The sequence below is a fragment of the Cydia splendana genome, chromosome 14, assembly GCF_910591565.1.
Source record: "Cydia splendana chromosome 14, ilCydSple1.2, whole genome shotgun sequence".
Taxonomy (NCBI): domain Eukaryota; kingdom Metazoa; phylum Arthropoda; class Insecta; order Lepidoptera; family Tortricidae; genus Cydia; species Cydia splendana.
This window is the reverse complement of record NC_085973.1, coordinates 1143145-1169220: the sequence shown is the minus strand read 5'-3', so window position 1 is coordinate 1169220 and position 26076 is coordinate 1143145. Positions and strand designations below refer to the sequence as shown.

The 26076-nt window shown below is 38.5% G+C and overlaps 2 protein-coding genes across 2 annotated transcripts; both read left to right on the top strand.

Annotated features, from left to right (window-relative positions):
• The first annotated feature begins 1199 nt into the window (after positions 1-1199).
• LOC134797020 (alkaline phosphatase) lies at positions 1200-12394 on the top strand. Its single transcript, XM_063769217.1, has 9 exons — positions 1200-1324; positions 4233-4435; positions 5882-6074; positions 9488-9651; positions 9917-10130; positions 10586-10719; positions 11092-11290; positions 11694-11906; positions 12201-12394. The coding sequence occupies exons 1-9, from the start codon at positions 1270-1272 to the stop codon at positions 12362-12364; spliced, it is 1539 nt and encodes a 512-aa protein (XP_063625287.1). The 5' UTR covers positions 1200-1269; the 3' UTR covers positions 12365-12394.
• Positions 12395-14846: 2452 nt separating this feature from the next.
• Positions 14847-20192, top strand: LOC134797068 (uncharacterized). Its single transcript, XM_063769289.1, has 5 exons — positions 14847-14972; positions 17037-17145; positions 17619-17789; positions 19245-19368; positions 19944-20192. The coding sequence occupies exons 2-5, from the start codon at positions 17044-17046 to the stop codon at positions 20057-20059; spliced, it is 513 nt and encodes a 170-aa protein (XP_063625359.1). The 5' UTR covers positions 14847-14972; positions 17037-17043; the 3' UTR covers positions 20060-20192.
• Positions 20193-26076: the final 5884 nt, after the last annotated feature.

The window sequence follows — 26076 nt, the reverse complement described above, 5'->3', positions numbered from 1 at the left end:
AGTCCGAGATTAACATTAGGTACCTACCAATGATTTTCAGAATATAACTATCGTCGTAGTAGTAGAAATAGTTCTTATTAGTTCTTATATCTGTACTGACTAAAATAAAACAACATCTAGTAATACCATGGTTGCAATAAATGATTATGATTATGATTATTTTGTATTTTTTTCAAATTTTGAAGCAAAGTAGGCACACTTTACGGCAAAATACATATCTCTCGGTGGAGCGGCCCCTTAACAGGGAAGCTGTGTTCTGCGCACAGCCGCTGCCAGAGATCGATACTCACGGGACCATTATTCCGATTGCAGTCACAAGCTAGTGGGTGATGTCACTGCTTAGCAAAGTATGAGAAAGCTCAAAGTCTAGAGAAACGTTGGTGGCCTCGTCAAGGGTATAAATTGCCTCAAGTAATAAAAAAAAATACACTTGGACAACTTCTATCAACATGGGTCTTAAACATTTTTGAAACTTTTCTACGGGGGTTAATTGTTCTTCTTAGAAGTTTGTCGACTCCTGCCATAGCCTGGAATATCATGGGTTCGTAGTTCGTACACCGCGGCACCGCCTCGTTCCAAGAGAGCGCCTCGTGTTTTAATGTGGATTGCGCTCTATAAAGAAAAATAAAATAAAACATTTAAGTACTAAAAAGAAATCGGTTTTTTGCCGAGACGTGGCCGAGACTCTCGACGAGTGTGTACTTACAACCGGCATTAAAGATATTGGCTATTGTACTAAAATGTCAGATTGAATGGTAGCTGTGACGATTACACAATAAACAGTACGACGTAACTACCCGCTAGCTTCACTCCGTGGAGAAGTGTCATGGCGGGCAGGTGGCTGGCGGAGTGCACGAGTGATAACAGTTGTTTCATTTAATCACCCAGTACACAACGGAGCCTGGACGTCACAGTAGCTTGGGCAATCGAACAGTCATTGTAACTACAAACTAATCTTAGTAACCAGGAAGTAAAAATTGAGTTTAAATATGTCCCGTAAACCAAGGTTGAACTCGACGCTTTCACTGCATACAGAACGTAAAAGGTTACCATGTTTTAAGGTGCTAAAAGTCATCATCATTGCATTTTTTTTATTACTTTAAAAACAATGCAGCATATCTATATACGTCAGCAATTTTGCTATCAAGCGCTCTCAGCACTACTTATACAGCGCTGCAAAATTTAATTCTATTGTCACATGGCCATCGTACAATACGGACCGGCTGACTGAAGTTATCAGTGCCATTCATTCAGCGGCCGAGGCTAGACATGCGCGTTCTAATTTTGTTTTTATTTGTGTTCGGCGCGCGTTCACTTCGGACCGGTGAGAATTGGAAGTTTTTTAATGTTACTTTTTAAATAGTGTAGTTTTTCGAATTCAGATACTTTGGTTTTTGGTCTCGATTGTTATTTCCTGGTTTCTTTCTTTTACCAATTATTGTTTACCTTGTGGTTTCTGGCGCAATTGTTGAAAAGGCGGGTTTTCAATGGTCGTATCGAAGGTAGAATTTGTTTTGTAGTTATATGAATCGAATGAGCCTACCACCTATTTAGTTTGTTGACATATTATTTTGATTTTTTTGCGAATTACTTACTTTTAAAATAATTAAATGCCCTTTTTGATGGTTTGCTTTTTACTTGTTTCGTTTGCAATATATAACACTTTGCTTTTTTTGCGGGTAGAACATTGTGTAACAAAGGTCTAAAAAATTTCACGTGCGTCTTAAAAAGAAATGTCCTTCATATCACAGGTCAACAACCTTAAGGTAAAAACTGGCAATCAGGTAGGTCTAGATTCTGGATTGGTATCCAGAATTACCTTTAGCGAATAAACTGACGTTCGCGAGCGCATATTTAATGGGAATACCCCGTTATGCTATAAATCTTAAACTTTTTATGAATTACAGTAAAGTTACTGTTATTTACGCGGCTCAATAACTTCTCAATCACTATTTTACATACCTATGTGTGCTTAAAAAAAAATCTTAAAAGTAAATTGACGTAACCTGATAAACTTTTTTTTGTGACTTTGCGGGTTTAAAAAATAGGAGGTGAAGTGCACTCGTAGGTCATTCATATTAAATTAATAGTCAAGCCAGTAAATGCCTTCATTCCCCATCACAATAACAAATTACAATGTACTATTTTCAAACAGCTGTTATTCTGGCCATTTTGCATGTGAGTCTACAAAAAGGTGAAAAGATGACCGTATGAATGAAATTTAACTAAATGTTTATTAATCATTTCAACTATGGCATAGTGTACACCTACCTAAATAGGTACCTACTGTTTTAAGGATGATTCACGCTAGACCGGGCCGGGGCCGGGCCGGAGCTTTCGGCGCTTCGTTTTCGTGGTGCTTACCACGTGATCACCATCAGCCGTCATAGAAAATGACATGTCGGACGGCTCGGCCCGGGCACGGCCCGGTCTAGCGTGAGTCATCCTTTATACATATGTAAATTTTACAATAGGGGAATTATTTATAAACGTCTGTAATAAACATTAAAACAAGGAAGTCTCTTTTCACCTCAGCAGCTCGAACAAGGGTACTTTGCTTCTTAAAAACAGTGAGCAAAATGCGATTTTGCTCACTGAGTCATTTTGTCTCACTCAGTGAGCAAAATCGCATTTTGCTCACTGATTGTGTCTCACTCAGTGAGCAAAATGCGATTTTGCTCACTGAGTGAGAAAAAATGACATTCAAGTGACCTTTATAGTCATTTCAACATGCGGGGTCTAATACAAGTTCGATATACTTGGGTTCTATTATCTCTGTCCCTCTAGGTATGTTCTCACTGCTTAGGGTGAAAAATTTTGTGTACTACACGAGATCAAAGTTATTTACATCTCGTGCGCTTTTGAATCCCTTACTACGCTCAAGATTCTAAATTAGATTCACTCGCTACGCTCGTGAATCTATTATAGAATCTTTCGCTTGCACGGGACTCAAAATAAGCACTCGAAGAAATATCAAACTTTGATCTCTTGTTGTACAAATAACTATTTCAACTTGGTGTGTTAGAAAATGGATTTTGCTTTATAATTATTACCTACCATTGTAAAAAATCAATTAGCATGAGTTTTAAATGAATTAATATTATCTTATCATAATACGATTCTGGAATATCACCGCAGCGAAAGCAGTAATTTGCAGACAATATAAGAATAAGAAAAATTAAGAAAAAAAACGCTTCTAGAAATCTGACCACAGCGCATATAAGTACAAAGGTTAGATACTAAGTGCGTTACTAAGTATTTCACCGACATTTCTTAATTAGAAGGTGTCCACTAATGAAAGCAGTGTGACACGACGGTAATAAGGTTTCCAATTAGGTACAATTATTTGTAACTAACTAACTTAACAAACAACTAAGTTGACAAAAACGCTTTCTACTACCAATAAACATTTGGCAAAAGAATTATCAGAAACTGTTTTTTAAATAATTTAATTAACAAGCTTTAATCTATTATGACGTTTTAAATACAATAAATATTTTTGGAAATTTATCTGCTTACATGTCAATGACCATCGTTTGATGATTCAATTCGCATGTATGATTTGTAAAATTTATCTACTTAACACAATATACAGGATGCTTCTGACCATGGAGCTGTAAATTCAAGGCTCGATTCTACTCGCTAAACTGAGCTATATACTTTTATTATGGGACCAATTAACCCCGAAATAGCGAAAAAAAAAAATCGGGCAAGTGCGAGTCGGACTCGCGCACGAAGGGTTCCGTGCCATATAAAAAAAAAACAAAAAAAAAAGCAAAAAAAAAACGGTCACCCATCCAAGTACTGACCACTCCCGACGTTGCTTAACTTTGGTCAAAAATCACGTTTGTTGTATGGGAGCCCCATTTAAATCTTTATTTTATTCTGTTTTTAGTATTTGTTGTTATAGCGGCAACAGAAATACATCATCTGTGAAAATTTCAACTGTCTAGCTATCACGGTTCGTGAGATACAGCCTGGTGACAGACGGACGGACGGACGGACGGACGGACGGACGGACGGACGGACGGACGGACGGACGGACAGCGAAGTCTTAGTAATAGGGTCCCGTTTTACCCTTTGGGTACGGAACCCTAAAAAGGGTAAATCGCTGTCCGAAATTAACCTTTATTGCTACGTACGCAGTTGTATACAATCAAATCTTTGCTTAGAACTACATACAAAGATGTTATATTTGAGTCAGTTGATGAATAATGAAAAATATATTTCAGATAAACAGTATTGGCGGGACCTCGCACACGCCGAGTTAGAAGAAGCACTGAATGTGAAGAAGAATGAGAACAGAGCCAAGAATGTGATATTATTCATAGGGGACGGCATGGGGCCGAACACCATCACCGCCACCAGGATATACAAGGGTGGGGAGGGGTACAGAATGGCTTTTGAGGAGTTCCCACATGTTGGTCTGCTGAAGGTAAGCATATGGAATATTTCTGGAATAAATTAATTTCATTCATTTATTCATTAATTACTCAAGGGTGACGGAATGTACGGCCCGAGTGTGCACGCTCGATGCTCAAGCAGACCGCTACGGGGTGACTGTGGCTGCTATAGTTATTGGCCACTACATAGTAATAGGCCACGCTTAACAATGAGGCTTCAATTGGCTTGTTTCCGATTTATTAGGAGTGACCAATTATCTTATCTTATGATTTTCGGGGGCCTTGCGGATACACTTCGACCAATAGGGATCTTGTGTGCAATTACCGCGTAGGAAAGATCCGTCAACTACTCAAGATCGAGCTTCTTCCACCATCTCCATGTGCCGGATAATGGAGCTCATGGGTAGCGTTTTAAATTCCTTTGGTTCCAGATATCCTGCTCCAAAGCTCTTCATTCTTTATCTGGCTTTGTCTTTCAGTGGCCAATTACTATGTAGTGTCCAATAACTATAGTAGTCACCCTACATTGGTTAAAACAAATGCCTTGCAAATTGTTGGTGCGTTTTGCGTAAGAACCATCTTTATTTATTTGTTGCCAAAATATCGTTAGACGAATAGGAAGCGTGCGTTAGAACAGTAATAGGGGCAACACAGCACTTTTTTATTTAGGTTTTTTATTTAGGGCACAAGACAACTGTATTTATGTAGGTATGTTAATTTACTTCTGTCTGATAATTACCAAAGTCTTAAAAAGCGATGCTTTTCCACTTTCTAATGTACATACATATTTATATCGAATCTCATCGCTTTACCTCTCAGATGCTTATATTTATAAATATTAAATTGATAGTACACAAACGCCTATTGTATTAAACGCCTATTATTAGAATTTCCTTGAATACGTTTGAACAATATTATAACGCTAATATCTAAATATAATTTTATATTACCTATAAAATTATATTATGGCGTTATAAGCACCTGCACAGATTTAAGACTATTTGCTTTGGGTGCAGGCAGCTTATAGTTTGTTTATATTAGGAAATGTACCCAGACAGATAACCTTAAAATCGCGATAAATATACAATTGTATTTAATTATCTAGGTGTTAACAAGATAAAGCCGATAAATAAAGTGTAAGTTATTAACTTATTATCGTTGAGTTACATCATAATGATTATTTTTCTGTGAAACGACTTTTGACTGTGAACGGTCGTTCGTACAATCGTGCCTATATTATCAGGACGTTAAAGTGTATTAAAATATGTATAGGTACATATTTTTGACCACTTCAGTCGCTCCAATATATTTGGTAGCGACTGTACCTACATCAATGTGTCTCGTCTCGACACTGCAACTCGTAGAAAATGGAGACCTTAGGCTCTCCGAAACATGTGACGTTTAATTTAATATGTGCCGATCGTTTCACATTTTACACCAAATTAGTTACATACATATTTGTATTTCTATCCTTCCAGACATACTCCGCCAACAAGATGGTCCCAGACTCCGCGTCAACGGCCACCGCCATGTTCACCGGCACGAAGGTCAACCAGCGCACCATCGGCGTCGACGCCACGGTGGCAGCTGATGACTGCCCTAAATCTTTAGATCCTGAGGCGCAGCTGAAGTCACTGGCTGCTGTGGCTTTAGAAGCGGGGAAGAGTGCAGGTAACAAGTAGATACATACTATATGTATTATTATATATTAACATGGTATTCCCTTACCATCAGGCGATTCCTCTGCTCGTTTGCTTCTTGACTCCTATATCATAAAAAAACATGACTTCGATTGAGATCACTTGATAAAATATATGTAATGTCCATGTATGATCCTATTATTATTCATTTCAATTTATTAGATATTGAACCAGTAAACAAATAAATATAAATATTGTATAAAAACTTATAAACTAAAAGTATTTAACTATTCTAAATTAATAAAAATAAAACATCCCTAAACCTAAACTACAATAAAAAATCACCCCTCGGCAAGGTCCCGTAGACGCTGGCAGCATTACCACGCTGAATTGCAATGCTTAATGCGCTGTGCGAGGAAGCTGCCAGCCCTACGGTCCCCAGTCACATCCACCAGCCTCTTTGATATCGCTCCGAAAAATTTCAGGGCACTGGGACCCCATGGGCCGAGTGTTTCCACACCAAAAGGGGTAAAGCTATATTCTTGGCCGATGCGGCTGTACTTAGCCCTTTTTCTTCGCTCAGCCGCATCCGCAGCTGCATCCGGTGAGACGGAGGTGCCATGAAGATGGGACGGGGCCAGTGTATCGACGCATGTAGCGCCCCACACCAACACCCGCCCCATCTCCCATGGAATCAATGACATGCCGTCCGGCCTCTTACCATCGTCCCTGAGGACGCCGGAGGGCTCCAGCAAAGCCGGCACGTTAGCGCTGGCGAGCGCGCGTCGCAAGATGTCGTTGAGGGACGAGTGCCTGGAAAAACGCCCAGCACTCTTTTGGCACAAAAGTCCGTGGTGGCCGCGAACATCGACATCGGCACCACAAGGGCACCGATGAGGAGCACAAACACGGACACCCAGCCGCAAACAGGTTGCCACGCGGATGGTGTTGGGTTCCAAAAAGGTACCGGTGTGCACCGAAGGAAAAGCGTGCAACCATGCAGGCCCCGGCCTCTTTGGTCCCCACCGCCAAGAGTCTGGCACGTTCTGAACCAGTGCTGCGGCTAAGAAGGTCGTCGTATATAATTTTGGACTGGACGTCATCCCAGGCCCTCTGTGATACCCGATTCTCGGGAAATTCTTTGCCCGGGCAGGCAATAGACCAGGCGTTCTTGGTATCCGCCAAGCCAACAGTCTCATAGTTTGATGGGAAATCCCGTAGTATCTTACCTATGAGAGCTGCTGTGCTATAAACAGAAGACAAAAACGCCGGTGCGGAGACGCACGAAATCTTGCGTAGATTAGATCAGATTAGATTCATTTATTTCTTGTTGTAAATATACATTAAATTTCACACGTCAAAATAGAATGCATTTCACAAAAAGATCGTCACAACAAAAAATATCAATAATAATAATCTAAAAACAATAAAATAACAGTAATACAATATAAAACGACTTTCTATAAAATAGAAAAGAGTAGGTAAAATTGTAAAAATCAGTCAAATTATAAAGAATATAAAAAATAAAAATGTCAAAAAATAATAATAAAAATATTTAAAATATACGACTAGCCTAGGTAATGTCTAAAGGTCAAAATTAATATATTACAATAATAGGAAATGTATGTCAATTGTTACTAATTTATAAAAATTTAAAATATACTTATTAAAAAATTAAATAGTCAAGATTTTATTCTTTATATTCTTTGACAGAATAGAGGGTTTTATTTAATAAAAGTTCCTTCAATCGGCGCCCAAATACATCATCCGATGATTCATTTTTGAGAGTGGCGGGTAGACGTTCATAAAACGCCGGGCCTATTACGCGTGGGTTTTTGTCGAGCAGCGCGAGGCGCCGCGGCACGGACTGTAATCGGCCGGTCTGGCGGGTTATTCTGCCAGGCATGTCTATGCGTTTAAATAAACGAATGTTACGGCGTGTGAACATAATAATTTCATAGACATAGAGAGAGTAGTGCGTCATTATGTTATATTGCTTGAAGAGCTGTCGACATGAGTGTCTAGGATGTACACCCGCTAATACACGTAAGGCCTTTTTTTGTAATTTGAACACCCTCTCTGATTCTGTGCAATTTCCGTATAAAATAATACCGTACGCCATGAGTGATTGAAAATAGGAGTAGTATACTTGAAGCAGCATATTTTTTGAAATAATTGGCTTTAGTTTGCGCATCGCAAATATAGCACTACTAAGCTTTTCGCACAAGTTGTTAATGTGTTCTTTCCATTTTAGTTTTGCGTCAACGGTAAATCCAAGGAATCTGCACGTGCACACCTTGGAAGTGGAATCTGTATTTGCGGAATATTAATCGAAGAACTTGCGGAAAAAAGCATTATATTCGATTTTGTGACGTTGAGGATGAGGCCGTTCGCTGAGAACCACTCATGAAGTTGGGTGCATGTATTTGCTATTTTTTCCTCGAGCTGCGAGTACGTATGCGCCTTCACTACCACGGTGGTGTCATCAGCGAACAACACCATCTTGCCATCATCAATAGAGGAAGGGAGATCGTTAATGAATATTAAAAATAGGGTATTTCCGAGCGCGGAGCCTTGAGGTATTCCTTGTTCCAGTATACCTGCGTCGGATTTAACACTTTTGCCCTTAATTTTGACCTCCACTGTCTGCCGTCTATTTCGAAGGAACGATTTAAATAATTTATGGGTGTTATTAGCGATTCCATAGTTTCCGATCTTTTCTAACAGTAAGTCATGATTTATATTATAACGTCGAAGGCTTTAGACAAGTCGCAGAATATCCCTGCCGGTTTGTCCTTTTCATCTAACGCCGTAGCTATGCAATCATATACTTCATATGCAGCTGTTGTGGTGGACCTATTTTTTCTATACGCAAACTGTCTGTCCGTCAGTAGGTCATTTGTCTCTAAGTGATGCGTTAAACTATTTGATACAATTGATTCGACTAATTTAGAGATGTTGGGGACAATAGTGATGGGTCTGTAATTGTCCACAGCAGTTTTTTCACCTTTTCCCTTATAGACAGGACATACTCGAGTGCTTTTCAGTACGTCCGGGTACTCACCGCACGAGAACATGGTATTAATGAGTTCTACTAGTAGCCCTGCGACGACTGGCCAGATGCACTCGAGTATGTTTAGGGAAATATCGTAGATATCTAGTGTCTGTCGTGTTTTTACCATGGATCTCAGAGTGCGGTTTAGGTCTGTGAGTGTGATTTTTGGCAAAATGAAATTAGGAACGTTTTTGTTTCTTAGATGATGCCTAACGTGCTCCACAGAGTCTAATTTGTTAATATTTAATTTATATTTTGATGTTACCGTCAGGAAGTGTCGATTTAATACTTCCGGTACGTCGCTGCAGGGCAAATCATTTCCTTTTTCATCCCTGAGTGAAATAGTATGTCGTAATGATGACAAATGAGAATTCTAATTTTGACTCCAGGTTTCGTGACAACGATGCGAGTAACCCACGCGACCCCCGCTCCACTTTACGCTCACACTTGTAATCGCCACTGGGAATGCGAATCGGTCATCCCTCAGGAGTCGCGGGCCTGCAAGGACATCGCCAGGCAGCTGGTGGAGGACTGGCCGGGGAGGGATCTACATGTAAGTCTTTTCTCTTTTTTTTCTAACATAATAGCGTAAGAAACATACAAGCCCGGTTGATAAATCTAAGAGGGCATTTAAGAGTAGGTAACCCACTCCACCGCTCCCCGCTATACGCCACTAGGAGTGTCAGGCCACCATTCCTCAGGGGCAAAGAAAAACAAAAGGAGCACATAAGAGGATGCTAAATTATATTACAAACATTAGATCCCACGATATCCTGATGATCTTACTCGTGTTTATACATGCTGATATACGTTTCCAGGTGATAATGGGTGGAGGCCGTCAAATGCTGATCTCCAACTCCTCAGCCCTCGAAGGCGACCCCATCAACTTGTGGGGCTGCTACAGTACAGACGGACGCGACCTCATCCGGGACTGGAAGATGGATAAGGAACAGAGGGAGCTGAAGTACAGCGTGGTGCAGAACAATAGCCAGCTGAGCGGGGTTAACTTTGATGATACGGATTATTTGATGGGTAAGTTCAGAGCCATTTCTGGAGCAGTTAATTGGTCATACTACATAAACTTTATGACAATGAGATAAACTCTATGATGGGTCAATCAAGTGTGATGTGTGTACAGTGGATAGGCAACTAAAAAGTTAAAGTAGGTACGCCCTCTATTAGTATGAGACACATTTAACGTCATCTGGTATTACCAGACAGTGGAATAGGTATTACAAAGAGTGTGAAGCCTAATAATTATCTCTAAAATATATCCTTTACATATAGCAGTCCCAAAGTTGGCGTAGTTTCTGCAATCAAAGATAGATTACAGTTACGTGTCGCAATCAGCAGCCGCTCAATTATTGCCATGATAACGACGACGATAGAAAGAGACAGGCTATGTATCCTATCAATACAAGTAAGAAGCCCCATGGCTTCTTTCTCTTGAGAGTAAAATACAAGATCAGTTCTATTTCACTTTACAGGAATCTTCGCCAACGGGCACATGGCGTATGAATTCGAGCGGAACCATGGTCCTGAAGGCATGCCGTCGATCAGTGAGATGGTGGAGGCCGCCATCAAAGTGCTGCGGAGGAACCCTAATGGGTACTTCCTTATGGTGAGCCATCTTACAAATTATTATTTTAAGATTGATACTGGCCATGCAAGACACCTGAGAAAATAGTCTAATAGTGAGTCATTTTCGACGAAATGACTGATGATGACTATCATCTGTTTCATAAATTACTTACTTATTACGGTGAAGCAACGACCCAAAGTGAGTCTTGGCCTCCAACGCCAGATCACGCCATGCCTCTCGGCCCTGCGATAGCTCTCGCCGGTCGTTATGGCCGAGGTTGAGCAGGTCTTCAGCTACTACGTCTTTCCAGTGGTACCTAGGCTGTCTCAAGTACCTACGCTCTCTTCACGGTACTATCCTTTTCCATTCTCTCTCCATTTCATTTATTAACTCCCAATCGTTTTTCTTCAGGTAGAAGGTGGCAACATAGACATGGCGCACCACCGCGGGCGCGCAAAGACCGCCATCGACGAAGCCGCGGCCATGGAAGACGCCGTCCGAATCGCCGCCTCTATGACAGATGAAGCTGATACGCTCCTCGTGGTTACTGCGGATCATACACATACGCTGTCTATCAACGGATATCCGCTTAGAGGATCCAATATATTTGGTAAGTAGTACCGTAGTACTTATAGTCAGCCAAGAAAGTGGTATAGTAATAGAGTCGAAAAGTGGTAAACCACTTTCTTGGCTGACCGTACGTAGCCCTTTATGATGTTCAGTAATCTTTTGACAAGATACGAGTAAACTGCCAAAGGTAAAGGATGCGACCATTTTGCGATTGTTAAGACAGATGAACCTTATACTCTACTGGTGGACACTGACGATAAGCATACTATGTCTATCGATGGGTATCCAAGAGGATCTAAGAAGAGAGTCTATAATATATATAGCATCGTCCACACTTTTAACTGACGATTTGTAAGGACATTAAAGTATGTCAGTTAAGAGTGTCACTGCTGACAACGGTGACAATACTCAATTACTCATACCTACCCTGTCTATGATTTCAGGCCACTCCGAAGTATCCCCCTACGACCACAAGCTCTACACGACACTCTCATACGGCACGGGCGGGCCGGGCGCCTTGCATTACCAAGTGGAAGACCAACACGTAGTCCGCAAGGAACCGGGCAACAGTGACGACTTCATGTATGAGCAGATAGCTGGCATCATTCTGGATGAGAACAGCCACGGGGGTGGCGATACCACGATATACGCTAGAGGTATAGTTTCCTTCTTGTTTGTTTAAACATTTCTGTTTAATGTTACCTGTTTTAAGGGATTTTTTGACGGCTCCTAGCCTTCTCGTTGGTGACTCTACCTAAGGCCCACTTGCACCATCCCACTAACCCGGAGTTAAGCGGTTAATCCCAATGTCAAATTGTACTGGTAACCATGGTAACTCCAGATTTAACCGGTAAACCCCGGGTTAGTAAAATGGTGCAAGTGGCCCTAAGTCAGAAAATTAAAAGCAGACTTAGCCCAGCCATTGGCTGACTTAACCCTCTCATTTCCAGGTCCTAAATCGCACCTGTTCCACACCGTGCACGAGCAGCACTACGTGTTCCACGCGCTATGCCGCGCCGCGCAGATCGGGGATCACGCTACAGACGCGGCTGCAAACGCCGCGCTTGCGCTCAGTGTGTTATTGGTTGCAGGCGTAGTACATTTAATATGTTAGCTTAAATTTTATTTAGAAAAAAAAATCTTTAGCAAAAGGTTAAGTTTTTCGATTGTCAATGAGCACAGGGGGTTGTAAAATACTATTACAGGAAATAATTTTACTTTTTGACTAAGATTTTCAAATGTATAGATAGATGAAATAAATTGCTACTAAAGTATTATATAATAGGACTTAATATATTTATTTTTATAGAATTTAATCACTTGTTTACTTTTATGACATGAATTATTCTACCTGGCCTCTGTAAATTACAAAATCTGTGGGTAAATAGGGATCGTAGGTAAACCTTAAAGGTTCTTGAAAGGTTTACAAGACCAAAAAAATTATAGTAAAAAAGTACATATTTTGTTATCTGTGCTATACAAAGACCAATACAAATGTACAGGTTACATTTTTACAGATGTTGACCAGCAACATTAATGCGATTGTCACATGCTTGTCCAATGATACAAATGCCGGTCCGGCCAAACCTGGTCTGACTGGTGTTGCCAGTGTAGTAAAATTGTAACTTAGTGAAATACATCTTCGGGATTTCCCCGAAATAACAGATACGCTTACTTCCACAGAGCGGGGTGAAAGAACTGAGTAAGGGGAACACTGCGCGCGCTACTCACTTGTCTTATTTCTAGCAGGGGTGCGAAACTCCTCCCTTCGGGCAAACTCGGCTCCGTTCGGCTCAGCATTGCTCCGAGCAATTATTAGGGTTGACACAACTTGACGTCCCTTTGCTTGCACGAGCACAGATAAGATAATGGCTTGAAGTTTGACAACCCTAAATAGCCGAAAGGGATATTACCATATATTGGAAAGGGATAACATGATTCGTCCCTGAACCGCTGTCAAACTTCGGTTTTGTAGGAAGTTTCCTTTCTGTACGGTAGTAGGTACTATTATTTATTCTGTGTTTCTAGATTTGATTAGGTATTAACTGCTGCTCATAAATTAATTAAGAAACCAGGGGCCCGTTTCTCACAAGCTTGTAATTTGTAATACAAGCGGTTGTCACTTTTTGACAGCTTTTGTTAGAAAGGGACTTCCACTTGTATTACAAGTTACAAGCTTTTGAGAAACGGGCCCCTGAACAAACATTAACCCGTGGAGCGCCCTAAACAGACACGTGTGCTGGTAACTAGTATAGGAGTTCCATACTACGGTAATTCTGGGGCGCTCCAGGGGTTAAATGACATGTCCCAATGTTTATTGCAAAAAAACCTGTATAGGTACGTAACGTATTACTTGAACGGGCCTCACACATAGTAAACAAAGTATTATAGGTACTTACGTGTTACATATGGATCTTGCAATTTCAGATAAGAACATAATACTTATATGCAAATAGGTGATATAAAATAAATCTCACTACGGAATTAATAACATGGATATACCTACCTATTATTGTAACTTGGTAAAGCGGTGCAAGCGATAACTTAAACTAAACTTATATGAAATAAAGTCTGCCCATGCGCATTGTACACATCTGCTCTGGTAATACCTATCAAAACCGGTTGCATAAATAAACGTATGATAAAATTTAGGGTTCCGCTGCAACTTGCACCTATTAAATATATTAAAAACGGGTCACTCACGTATTTTAAGTCGAAAAACGCTCGACATGTTTCACTCCGTACCGAGGAGTGTCATCGGGAGCTTGCGTTTACGGTGACGGACCGGCGCAGACTGCGGGCCGCAGCTCTCCGCGCCCGATGACTCGGCGCAGGCGCCGGTGGCGGCAAGGGGGGCGAGAAACTACCCTCATTTATGGCATTATTGTCAAATGATGGGTTGCACACAACACTCACTACGTCATTCGCTAATGGTTCGTCCACACTGTCCACCGACGTAGTACCCAAAACAGTTTTCCAGCTTGTAGGCATTGACCAACCACAATCACGGTTAAAATTCGGATGACGACTAATTTCTATAACCTCCCGTACTTTTCGCTGAATCACAAACTTTTCTTTCGCCCCGTTTTTCCGTTTTCTTGTGACCCGTTTTTAATATATTTAATATGTCTGTGTCTCACGGTAGTTTTGTTATTAAACTTGCACCTAATTGATTGTAAAAACCAGTAACACATTCCTAACCTAACAGAACTATTATATAATCAGTGACCTAACTAACCACATCGGTGGAATGCACCTTTTTAGTGTTCCGTGCAAAACTTTGTTCACGGAACACTTATGGGATCACTTCGGTCTTGCAAATCAGTTATTTTGCAATAAGATTGACGAATTATCAGAATGTGGATGACGGAGTGAAGTAGGTATTTTATGAGCGTACATTATTTGCAAGCACCTAATGTATCTTTATATATCTTTTTTACTCTTCATCATCTTTTTGGCATTTTTCCTATGGCTAAAGTAATATCAACTTTAAGTACAATATCAGAAAGCTCTTTACCACGGAACCCGACTTGAAACCAGCGTTCACCCTTCGTAGCTTCGCAGAAATACAAGGAAGATAGGACGCCTTCAGTGTTGTGTGGATCCCCAAACAAACATGTCTTGTGGGTGAAGAAGTTATTTCAAATTGTGTTGACTTCAATGTGTTGGACTGTTAAGTGCTTTATAATACTTATAATTCGTGGTATAAAATATTGTAACTGGTAAGTAAAATGTGGAGGTTCGATAATGTGTTATAAAACAAAGTTATTTCAATTTAAATTGATTAAACTGTGTCTTGAACTGGTATCAACGGTTATTTTAATTATGTTTATTCGCAGCATACCTATTATATTTTGTGAGTATTTAGTGAATTTAAGTGTTTACACGAGTTCCAATATGTTTTTGGATTGTATTGTTTAAAAAAACGATTACACGCGCCGGCTGTCACTACTGTAACAGTTAACTTATAAGCTTCAAACATTTTTCTAAGAAGTTCGCAGGAAGTCCTCCTCCTTGCTTCGTACTCCTCAGTGCTGAGGGTCGTGACTTCCTAGTGGAGCAAACGATTCCGGATTGCAGATTTCCAGCCTGTCCGATCCCTTGCGACTTCCAAGGCATCATGGACCTTCATGGATAGCGATTTGCTAATCTGGTCGGACCATCGCGTTGGAATCGTGTCGCAGGAAGTAGTGGATTATATACTGACTACGGCGTAGGATGGTAACTTAAGACTATATGTGACGTCCTACGGATAAAGGTACCTTATGGCAGTTGGCGCTTACGCTATTATTAACGCCGCTCCAATATTATTGCGGCGCTATGCGACGTAAGCGCCAGCCGCCATAAGGTACCTTTTTCCGTGGAACGTCACATATTTTTATCGATGACCCCTAGCACGGCACATGTGTGGGTGCGATTGTTTACTAGAAACGGTGTTCAGATTATAAAATATCAACTGGATTTGTCACTGATGATACGACCTAACGACTTGCAGACCTGGGGGCCTAGCCAAGATGACAATCGTTACCAGAAAACGGGACGAAAAGCTATTCGTCGGTGCGAATAAAAATCGCCATGTATTTTTAAGCTACTTTTCAGGAATTAGGAGACAAAAAAAACTGTTTATTTTCCTGTTTGTAATATTTTTGTTGCACGTGTATTTTTTTTCTAATAGATCAATGGCTTTTACATGATAGTCATGTAGAAAAATTATTGTCTCTTTATCATTCTTTCTTATTAGTGCGATAGAGACACCGTTTCGTTGTGGCCCCCTGTGCATCTTTCTTCCTCCTATTAGCCTAGTCGCGGTACCTACTCGGTAGTGACTAGTGACCCTGCCTACGAAGCAGGAGGTCCCGGGTTCGAATCCTAGTAAGGGCATATAATATTTTGTATGAGTAATATAACTGGTAAATTTGGTAACATAAATTGATTGAATCTCAGGGAAAAATGTGCACATTATTGATTGGCGGAGGAACTAAGAACCAATTGGTTTTCCTGTTGATATTACACAACGTATAAAAATAGGCAGGTAATACATGGATTTCCCGATAGGTTAATGTCAAATAATATTATTAAAGAAATAATATATGTACTTATATTATGTAATTATGTATTAATGAAAAATCAACTCTTATGTAATAGGTAAAAGTCTACTAGCTCGATTAATTAATTATAAGAAGTTAAAGTTGTGAATCTGCAAGTCACTGAAGCGACCCAGCCATTTCATTCACTCATCATTCATCATCATCATCATTTCAGCCTATATACGTCCCACTGCTGGGCACAGGCCTCCTCTCATGCGCGAGAGGGCTTGGGCTATAGTCCCCACGCTAGCCCAATGCGGATTGGGGACTTCACATACACCTTTGAATTTCTTCGCAGATGTATGCAGGTTTCCTCACGATGTTTTCCTTCACCGAAAAGCTAGTGGTAAATATTAAATGATATTTCGTACATAAGTTCCGAAAAACTCATTGGTACGAGCCAGGATTTGAACCCGCGACCTCCGGATTGAAAGTCGGACGTCATATCCACTCGGCCACCACCGCTCCATTCTTCATTCACTCATCTCAAGTGTATTCCGTACCATGAACTGCCACTTGAGCCGAAACTGAGTCGCAGGAATGTCTTTAGCGATTCACTAGAAAGCAAAATTAAAAAAAAAATACAACACTTGTTCTAAAGAATAAACTCGCCAGAAAAAGTTTATTCTTATCTCAACTCGTTCGCGCTGATCGCTATCTATAAAACTTTTATTTTTATTTCACACTCGATTTTTTCAGACTAGGGATGGGACGGCCATGCACAAAATGTCCGTCGACGACGGTTCAGAGCTGCTGCGGTCTTCGGAACCTGAGGGTAGCCAGTGTAATGATAGGATTTTTCAAAGTGGTACGTATCAAGTCAAATTATTTTCATTAAATTTTGCTAAACGTGTCTAAATATGAATAATCAAATTTTCATTCATTATTCTGATTTGTGTTGTTAAAAAGTAGAAATACAACTATGTTTATACATAGATTATTACTGAAATGGAAATAATTTTATGTCAAACAAAATACGTATTAAGGAAAATAAAATAAGACATGTCTCCCGTGGCCGGGTGTAGGTGTTAGATAGTGGTTCAAATCCAGCCTTAGCTGCCGAATTTATTGGCATTATTAACCAGAATCAGCTAAAATTAAATACAAATAAAAATAAAACATAGAAACAGAAAACGCATTACAATTTAAAAAGTCTCAATTTGATCGCAGTGCATCCCGCGCGCATCATACGTGTGACAATTGCCGTTAATTATCCACTCAAATTAAAGTTCAAATGCTTCAATCTTCAGTAGGTGTTAATCATATATTTTTACATTCCAGTTGCTGTTCTTCGCAGCAATAATAGGCTTAATATCAATAATGAGCGGCCACCACACAGGCGCGAACGAGGAAGAGATAGCTCAGAAACCTACGGCCCAGCTGGTCCTAGCGCTACTGATGAGTATAGGATTCCTGTTCCTGGCTGTTGTGTTGATCGCTGGATTGTTTAAGGTTTGTATAAAAGTGACCAAAATATATATAGGTACTTATAGACGAAGCAGTACAGTATTCACTTCAAAAAGCCCTTTGGTTTTCTTTTTGACTCTTGTACCATGTACACAAACGGGTCTACGGCGATATAATTTCCGTGATAATTTGCGATTTATTTTCCGTTTGTGTAATTAAATATATGTACAAAACGCGAGAGTTTAAATTGTTATCTTGTACCATGTCTATGTAATTTCGCCTAAAGTCAATATCGGGAAAGACCGCAGACATATATATAAGAGAAGACAACCTTCGTGCTCTTTCGTCGCTTCTAACTTTTGCGTTTGTAGGTACATATACTCCACTTAACGCATTCACTGCCAGGGGTCGTGGCCTAGGAACAAACTTGTATGACGGTGAACGCACATGTGCGTCGGAGGCAGTGAATGTGTTAAAAGGTCCATAGTGCCGAAGGAGTGAAGCTCTTCCTTTCCGACTGTGTCTGAGCGAGACGTACGTCACGTACGTATACATATACGAGATTTCTTGGCGATATGATGGTTTTCTCAGTCAATAAATGTAGGTATAGGTACGCCAGTCCTTGACGTATAAGTCGCCAGATTGACCTTATCAATCAAAATCAAAATCAAAATCAAAAATATACTTTATTCATGTAGGCCTAGCAACAAGCTCTTATGAATCGTAATTAATCTTAATCTAATTATCAGAGCAATTTATTGATGTTAATATTATTTCATAATAAAATTGGATTATTATACATATCAAATTTAACACTAAGAATTTCACAAAAGGATCGTCAAACATTAAAAAGATTGTATAAAAAAATACTAGTCTAGAATTTCTAGAATAAAATCTAAATGTCAAAAAAAAGCATAAGTAACAAAAGAAGTAGATAGTATTACATCGGAATATCCATTTCCTCATCAATAATCAAATGTACCTAATAAATAAATAATCATTTCGAATAACAATTAATCCCACGTTGTAATATCATTCATGTAGTCTTGTGTGGTATAATAAGCTTTAGAAATAAGTTTACGCTTTACATAATTCTTAAATTTATTAATAGATAATTCAGTAATATGGTTTGGAAGTTTATTATAAAATCTTACACAATTACCCATGAATGATTTTTTAATTTTATGGAGCCGAGTGAAGGGCACTGCGAGCTTATGTTTATTTCTAGTATTAATATTATGAATTTCACAATTTTTCCTAAAATTTACAATATTTTTATGTACATACAGAATATTCTCATAAATGTATTGACAGTGCACTGTCATTATGTCAATTTCCTTAAATTTATCTCTAAGTGAGTCTCTATGGTTCATTTTGTATATTGCTCGAATAGCCCTCTTCTGCAGAACAAAAATGGTATTTATCTCTGAAGCACCGCCCCTTATATACACATTTGCCTGCTATTACCTTTCTAAGTAGGTATTTGTTACATATTTTCAGAAACGCCGCAACTACGTGATGATTTACTGGGTGTCTAACTGGGTGTGGATCGCGCTCTCTCTAATAGGCCTCTTCACGCAGTCGCAGGGCGTGCTAGAGTGGATTATGGTCTTCTGTTATACTGGTCAGTAAATTTGTAAATAATAAAATAAATAATCCATCTATCATCATTAACAAGACTATTGTAGCCAAAAACCAGACATGCTGGTAGATCTAACGCAGCGCCGGGTCATGCAGGTCGACGTCGCCAACCCCCATGATTGAGAATCTCGTGAAAGCCGAGAAGGGCAAGTCTAGCAAGTACCTAGACTTGGCTCACGAGATAACCGCCATGTTGGATGTGGATTCGACGATCATTGTCCCGATAGTCGTTTCAGCGAACGGTCTGATAGCGAAGAGTCTTGACCCACACCATAAGACTCTCGCTAGGTGGCTTATTCAACAAATTCGAATAATCGAATTGCAAGCCCTCTCATTACCCACTGGGCTAGGAGGCCGTTACAAATTAAAGGAAAAGTGAAAAAAAAACTAATTAAAGTTGATTACAATTAACGATCGGTGTTTTAAGTTGCGAGTTCGAGTCTCGCTCAAGTTGGACAATTTTTTTACCAATTTTTACGAATTAAATTATTGGAAATTATTCTTCCTGATTTAATTTGTTGTACATTCGTATCTTAACTGGACTAATTATATTTCCAGTGGCGGACATCTACTTCCAAATCGTGATCCGGAGCTACTACCTCGAGATGACGGGCGCCGTAGCTGCGCCCGCGTACCCACCACAACATACAGCGCCCGGAATTGTTAAATATTAGACTAGCCATATTAAACCTTTAGGGCCATAAAGACGGTTTTACCTTGTAACCCCGGGCCGCAAAATGATGACTAGGATCTATACCAGAATCACCTGGTCGGCCAAGTAAAAAGCCCCGCCCGCCGCAGGTTGAGTTTAGCTCTATTAAGGTGACATTCCATTTCCACCGACAGCTGCACCACTGTTCATTTCACTATGGAAATTGACAATAACACCGACGCGTTCGGTACTAGTAGTGCAGCTGCGGTCAGAAATGGAATGTTACCCTTAGACTGTGATATTTGTGGTTTTATCTGCGACAGTAATGTCACACTGCAACACTGCAACAGTAGTGCATCTGTCGGAATCCGGACGTCACCTTTACGAGGATAAAATGATCATTAATAAATAAAGTATAGTTTATGTGACTGCTACATATGAAAGGCATTAAAAGTTAAAACCTGAGTGTGATAATATAATAATAGAATCAAACGAGTGTTTTAATGCCTAATTATGTACAGTTACCTACATACACTGCTTTATCTACACACATATTATATAAACTTTCTATGATATATTCACTAACGTCATTTTACAGCCGACATTGGGCACTTTGCTCTCTGGCGAAACTCGCGGATATGAGGTGGCGTCTCCGAAAATCTTTATCGCACATTTTACACGAAACTTTTAATATAAGTAGTTACTTTAAAAACAACAAAACAAATATATTTTTTTACTACAAACTAAATATAGACGGTCAAGCAAATCTTGTCAGTAGAAAAAGGCGCGAAATTCAAATTTTCTATGAGACGATATCCCTTCGCGCCTACATAGTTCAAATTTGCCGCCTTTTTCTACTGACAAGATCTGCTTGACCAAGTATAAAAGATAAAACTGTCTGACGACCGGTCTGGCCTAGTGGGTAGTGACCCTGCCTATGAAGCCGATGGTCCCGGGTTCGAATCCTGGTAAGGGCATTTATTTGTATGATGATACAGATATTTGTTCCTGAGTCATGATTGTTTTCTATGTATTTAAGTATTTATATATTATATTTATCGTTGTCTGAGTACCCACAACACAAGCCTTCTTGAGCTTACCGTGGGGCTTAGTCAATTTGTGTAAAAATGTCCTATAATATTTATTTTATTTATTTATTTATTAAACTGTACGTCACATGGCGGCAAATGAAAACATTTTTCACGCACGTCACGTATTCGTAGTTTTCTTTTAATTCAGAGACAAACTAGAGTCGGGGTCGATTGCCATATCGTTCGATACCAATTAACATGCGAGATTTGTCAAAATTGTATGCAATTGACATTTCATTTCGAATAAAACGTCATCTCGACTGATATTAGAATAGGGGTCAAATCAAATTGCGTTTTTTTTTCAGAGATGTTCGAAATTTGAATGTCATTGTCATTACCAAATCGATTTTGATATACCGGGTGTGGCCTGTAATATGAACAAAAAATTAAACTGTAGGCTGTACTCCTCATACCGACCAACATTTGTTCAGCGACTTTTTAAAATAACTTGTGGTTTGTTTTTTAATACACTTTAAAGTTTATTCTAAGACGCAATGTATTGCGAATTTTGTTATGTTTAAATGTGTGACAAGGAACGTCAATCACAATGATATGGCGTGGCGATGGCGTCCATTGATGATAATATTTATTTTGTATGAAAAATAGGGAGTCTAAATACTTCATAATTTTTAAAAGTTGTTGAATAAAAGTGTCGCCGTTTGAGGAGTACAATCTATGTTTTAATTATTTGCTCGTGTTACAGGCGACACTCGGTATAGATGGACAAACAAATATTGTCAGTAAAAAAACCGGCCAAGTGCGAGTCGGACTCGCGCACGAAGGGTTCCGTACCATTACGCAAAAAAAACGATTAGAAGAATTGAGTACCACCTCGTTTTTACAAGCATAACTTGCCTTGAAAAATATTTTATGAAATTCGAATTTTGAATTTTTATTAATGAATTTTGTAAATATTTATAACTAAGTTACAAAGGTTTTTTAAAATCTAACCCAAATTTGATTATGGTAACTGAAAAAAGTACGTATAGTACCGGATTGTAGTGGGAAATTACAAAATATGTTATCTATTGTGGTATTCTGCCTTGTAGTATATTCTTGAATTTGTGGGCTGAAACCGAGCGATAAAAGGTATTCTGATATTTCATTTTTTGCCTTATCCCGAAAATTAATATTGAAATCTCCCGCTATAATAATCTTTTCTTGTGCACTGATCTTAGCTTTTGTCATACAATCCACGGCAATTTTGGGTAGACATTTTGGAGATTTGTATAAGGTAAGTACCCCTATTAACGAGGGGGTTAAGCAAGTTTTCCAAAAAGAGCCAAAAATTAAGCATAAACCGGCGGTGTATGAACCAAGACATATTTTTTTATGTTAGTTTGTTAATTACAGTTTATATTATTTTAGTTTCTAGCCTTGTTTTAGAAACTTATAAAGGAAAAAATAATTATCAAAACTAACATGTCGAAATCGCCTATTACCGTGGTAATGGACCACTGTTACCCAAATACCGCGGATGTGGGTTCCTTTTTACGAGGGTGGATAACCCGTCACATTTTTAGTTCCATAATTATGATAAATAATATTTATTTGACAATAATGAATAAAAAATGGTATAGGTATTCAGTACAGTACGCTTTTCATATTACAAGACTTAAAATGAATTTAAATTAAAAATAGTTGGTTCCTTTAACGCTAATAACATCGTGGGTTACCCTTTACGAGCAAGTGTGATGCTGTCGAAATTCTTGTTTAATTTATTACCTCTCTACGTTAAATAAATAGGTACTTAATTATTTCAACCGGACATTGAGGGCAAGTTGCGCCAAAAAGTTTAAGCTATCACAATTCTATTCTACACAATATAAACAAGATCTGTGTAAGTTAATGTTGTATGTTTGTGTGTTTATTTTGTTATTAAAATAACATAAAATTTATTTTTCTACTCCAGCACGTCTATATAATCCTATATGATTCCTTTGTCTATAATATGATCACAATAGCCAAGTGTTGTATAAAAAAAATGCTAACTTCTAGGCAAAGATCTAAAAACCAATATTTACTTTGACTTTATTTATAATTACATATATCCTTTTATGTTTGCTGCCTTTGAAACAATATTGTGTGCAACGGTACCTACATTAAAGTTTTGGGTCTGTATTAGGTTCTCATACAGCTTATTACCGAGTGATGTCTTTTCTAACCATCGTTAAACGGTTCAATTCAAATAATTTAAAAACGCATTTACGACTAATAAAAATAAATAGTTATCTCGTATTTTTTTAATACAATCAATATAGATGATTCCAAATATTACAAAACAATGGTTAAAATTAACTTTATATCCATACTACTGTTTTTATATGAATACTTGAACGAGTTTCTCATATAAGGGTTTCTAAGAAAACGTCTGAGAAGGTGTCTAAAATTGTAACCGAAATTAAGAGTTCTTGCATAGATTTCATACCACGTTAATAGCTCTTTATCTTTATAGGTGGTTAAATATTTCAATAACATCAAAAGTCAAGGAAATGTGCATTTATATATGAATATAAGATCGCTCGAATCTAAAATACCGTTTCCGTTATTACCGAGGTATACCTCGAAATTAGGTGTCACTCAAAGAAAATGGAACCTAACACCGATGTTTTTAATTTCCTATTTTTTTCCTATTGGCGAGCAAATATCGCAAATAAAGTATTTGGGAATCATAAAGATAATAACTAAGAATCAATCTCAAGTCTTAGTCTTTTCATAATATTTACCATTATTACGCTAATCACTAAATATAATACTCGTTTACTTACTTGAGGTGTTGCGTGTTAGTATGGAGCAACCAAATCTTGCGCTCCTTATGCGCTAGTTTACGATTTTCGACTTTTTTGCGTGATGTTTTCTTAGTAGTGTTATAATTATTCGACAGTCAAAAGATAAGGCTTTATTTCTGTGTTCTTAGATTCAAAGAAAGTTAATAAGCTTTCTTATTAAACGCTATTTTATACATACCGCGGTAATGAATGCCAATTTTAATGGGGTCGTTAATAGGGGTACTTACCTTATACTTAACAATTTAACACCAAATGCTTTAAAAGTGAGACATTCGCAATGCCCACCGCCTGGACTGTCTACAAAAAAAACCTTTCGTGGAGCTATTGTCAAGTTCATTGATGCAATTATTATTTATATCAAACATCAAACATCAACATTTATTCAGCAAATAGGCCACAAGGGCACTTTTACACGTCATCATTGAATTTACATACAAGCAAAAATAATAACATCAACAATTTTATAAAATAAAACTAACAATTCAATGTAACGTATTAGAATTACTAAGAGATGTATATGGTCTCTTAATGTCGAATTACATAAAAAATACAGATACAAAACACAAAAAAAATCTATAATATAATATATATGCGATAGAACCCCACCCTGGGTTTGCATTCGACATATTAGGGCCGTCTAGTCTGCACCCTTGCTCAAAACCTTCCAGCACAAAATTGTCGCTTGGGGAACCCCATGTTTCAGAACGAAACGAACGAAAACGAACGAGGAACGAGGGCACGAGTTCAACGAAAGAAATTGCGAAAACAATGACAATTAAATGGCGTACGGGAGACGTATGCAGCGAAGGGAGCCGACCGCGCGATTGAGCCGCGCGGAGACTGGTTTTGTGACATCGATACCCCCTCCCCTCACCCCGCCGGCGTGCCTCTGTATCTATCTACTCGTAGCATCGTAAACAATAATAAGGAACTGACAGTTAGCATTAGAAAGAACTTGAAAGAAGATAAGGGATCTTGACATGTCTTTTAATTAAAAAACGTTTTTTTTTTTTAATGAGTAACTATTACTCATGAAAGCATAAGAATGTAAATGATCGTATTAGATTCGTAATTGTTACATATTTGCCGTAACTTATTTTTAAAATGTGTTTTTCAATTAAAAGACACACCAAGATTGTTTATCTTATTTCTAATGCTAAATAAAAAACCCGTAGGGTTCGGATCAAAAACTAAGCAATTAGTCCGACTCACGCTTGACTACATATTTCTAATAGGTTTTCCTGTCATCTATAGGTAAAGATCTATTTTATGTATTTTTTTCAAAATTTTAGACCCATTAGTTTCGGAGATAAGGGGGGGGGGGAATGGTCATTTTTTGCCTATTTTCTTGAATTACTTCTAAACTGGTTGTTCTAAAATTATAAAAAAAAAATATTTAAGATTCTCACATTGAGCTCTTTCATTTGATATGTAACATGATATAGTTTGAAAAACTTTATTTTTTAATTTTCTCATTTACCCCCAAAAGTGGCCCCCATGGTTAAAATTCATTTGTTTACGTTACATGTCCGTCTTTGGGTCACAAACTTACATATGTGTACCAAATTTCAACTTAATTGGTCCAGTAGTTCCGGAGAAAATAGGCTGTGACAGACGGACAGACAGACAGACAGACAGACAGACAGACAGACAGACGCACGAGTGATCCTATAAGGGTTCCGTTTTTTCCTTTTGAGGTACGGAACCCTAAAAAGGCGCGAAATTAAAATTTTCTATGAGACGAAATCCCATATACAAAAAATAAAAAAAATTCAAATTTGCCGCCTTTTTCTACTGACAAGATCTGCTTGACCATCTATAGTAATGAAGCTATTACAAATTTACAACGTTTTCACAGATAAGAAATTTGCTGCAACAAAACAGTTTATCTTAATGTGGGCCATTATTTATGGATTTTGAAGGCATCATAGAGGGTTTATGATATGTACTGTACCTATTATAGTAGGTATATAGATTCATCGTTCGACTCTACCAGAGGCCGATTTCTCGAACGGTATTAGGCTAATAACAGCTAATAATAATATTATTTTTCCACAAACTGTCAAATTGTAAGGGTTTCCGTGACAAAACACTAATAATATTAGTATAATATGGTGCTAGCAATGGGCCCCAGTTGTATTGATAAATTGCATCGTTTA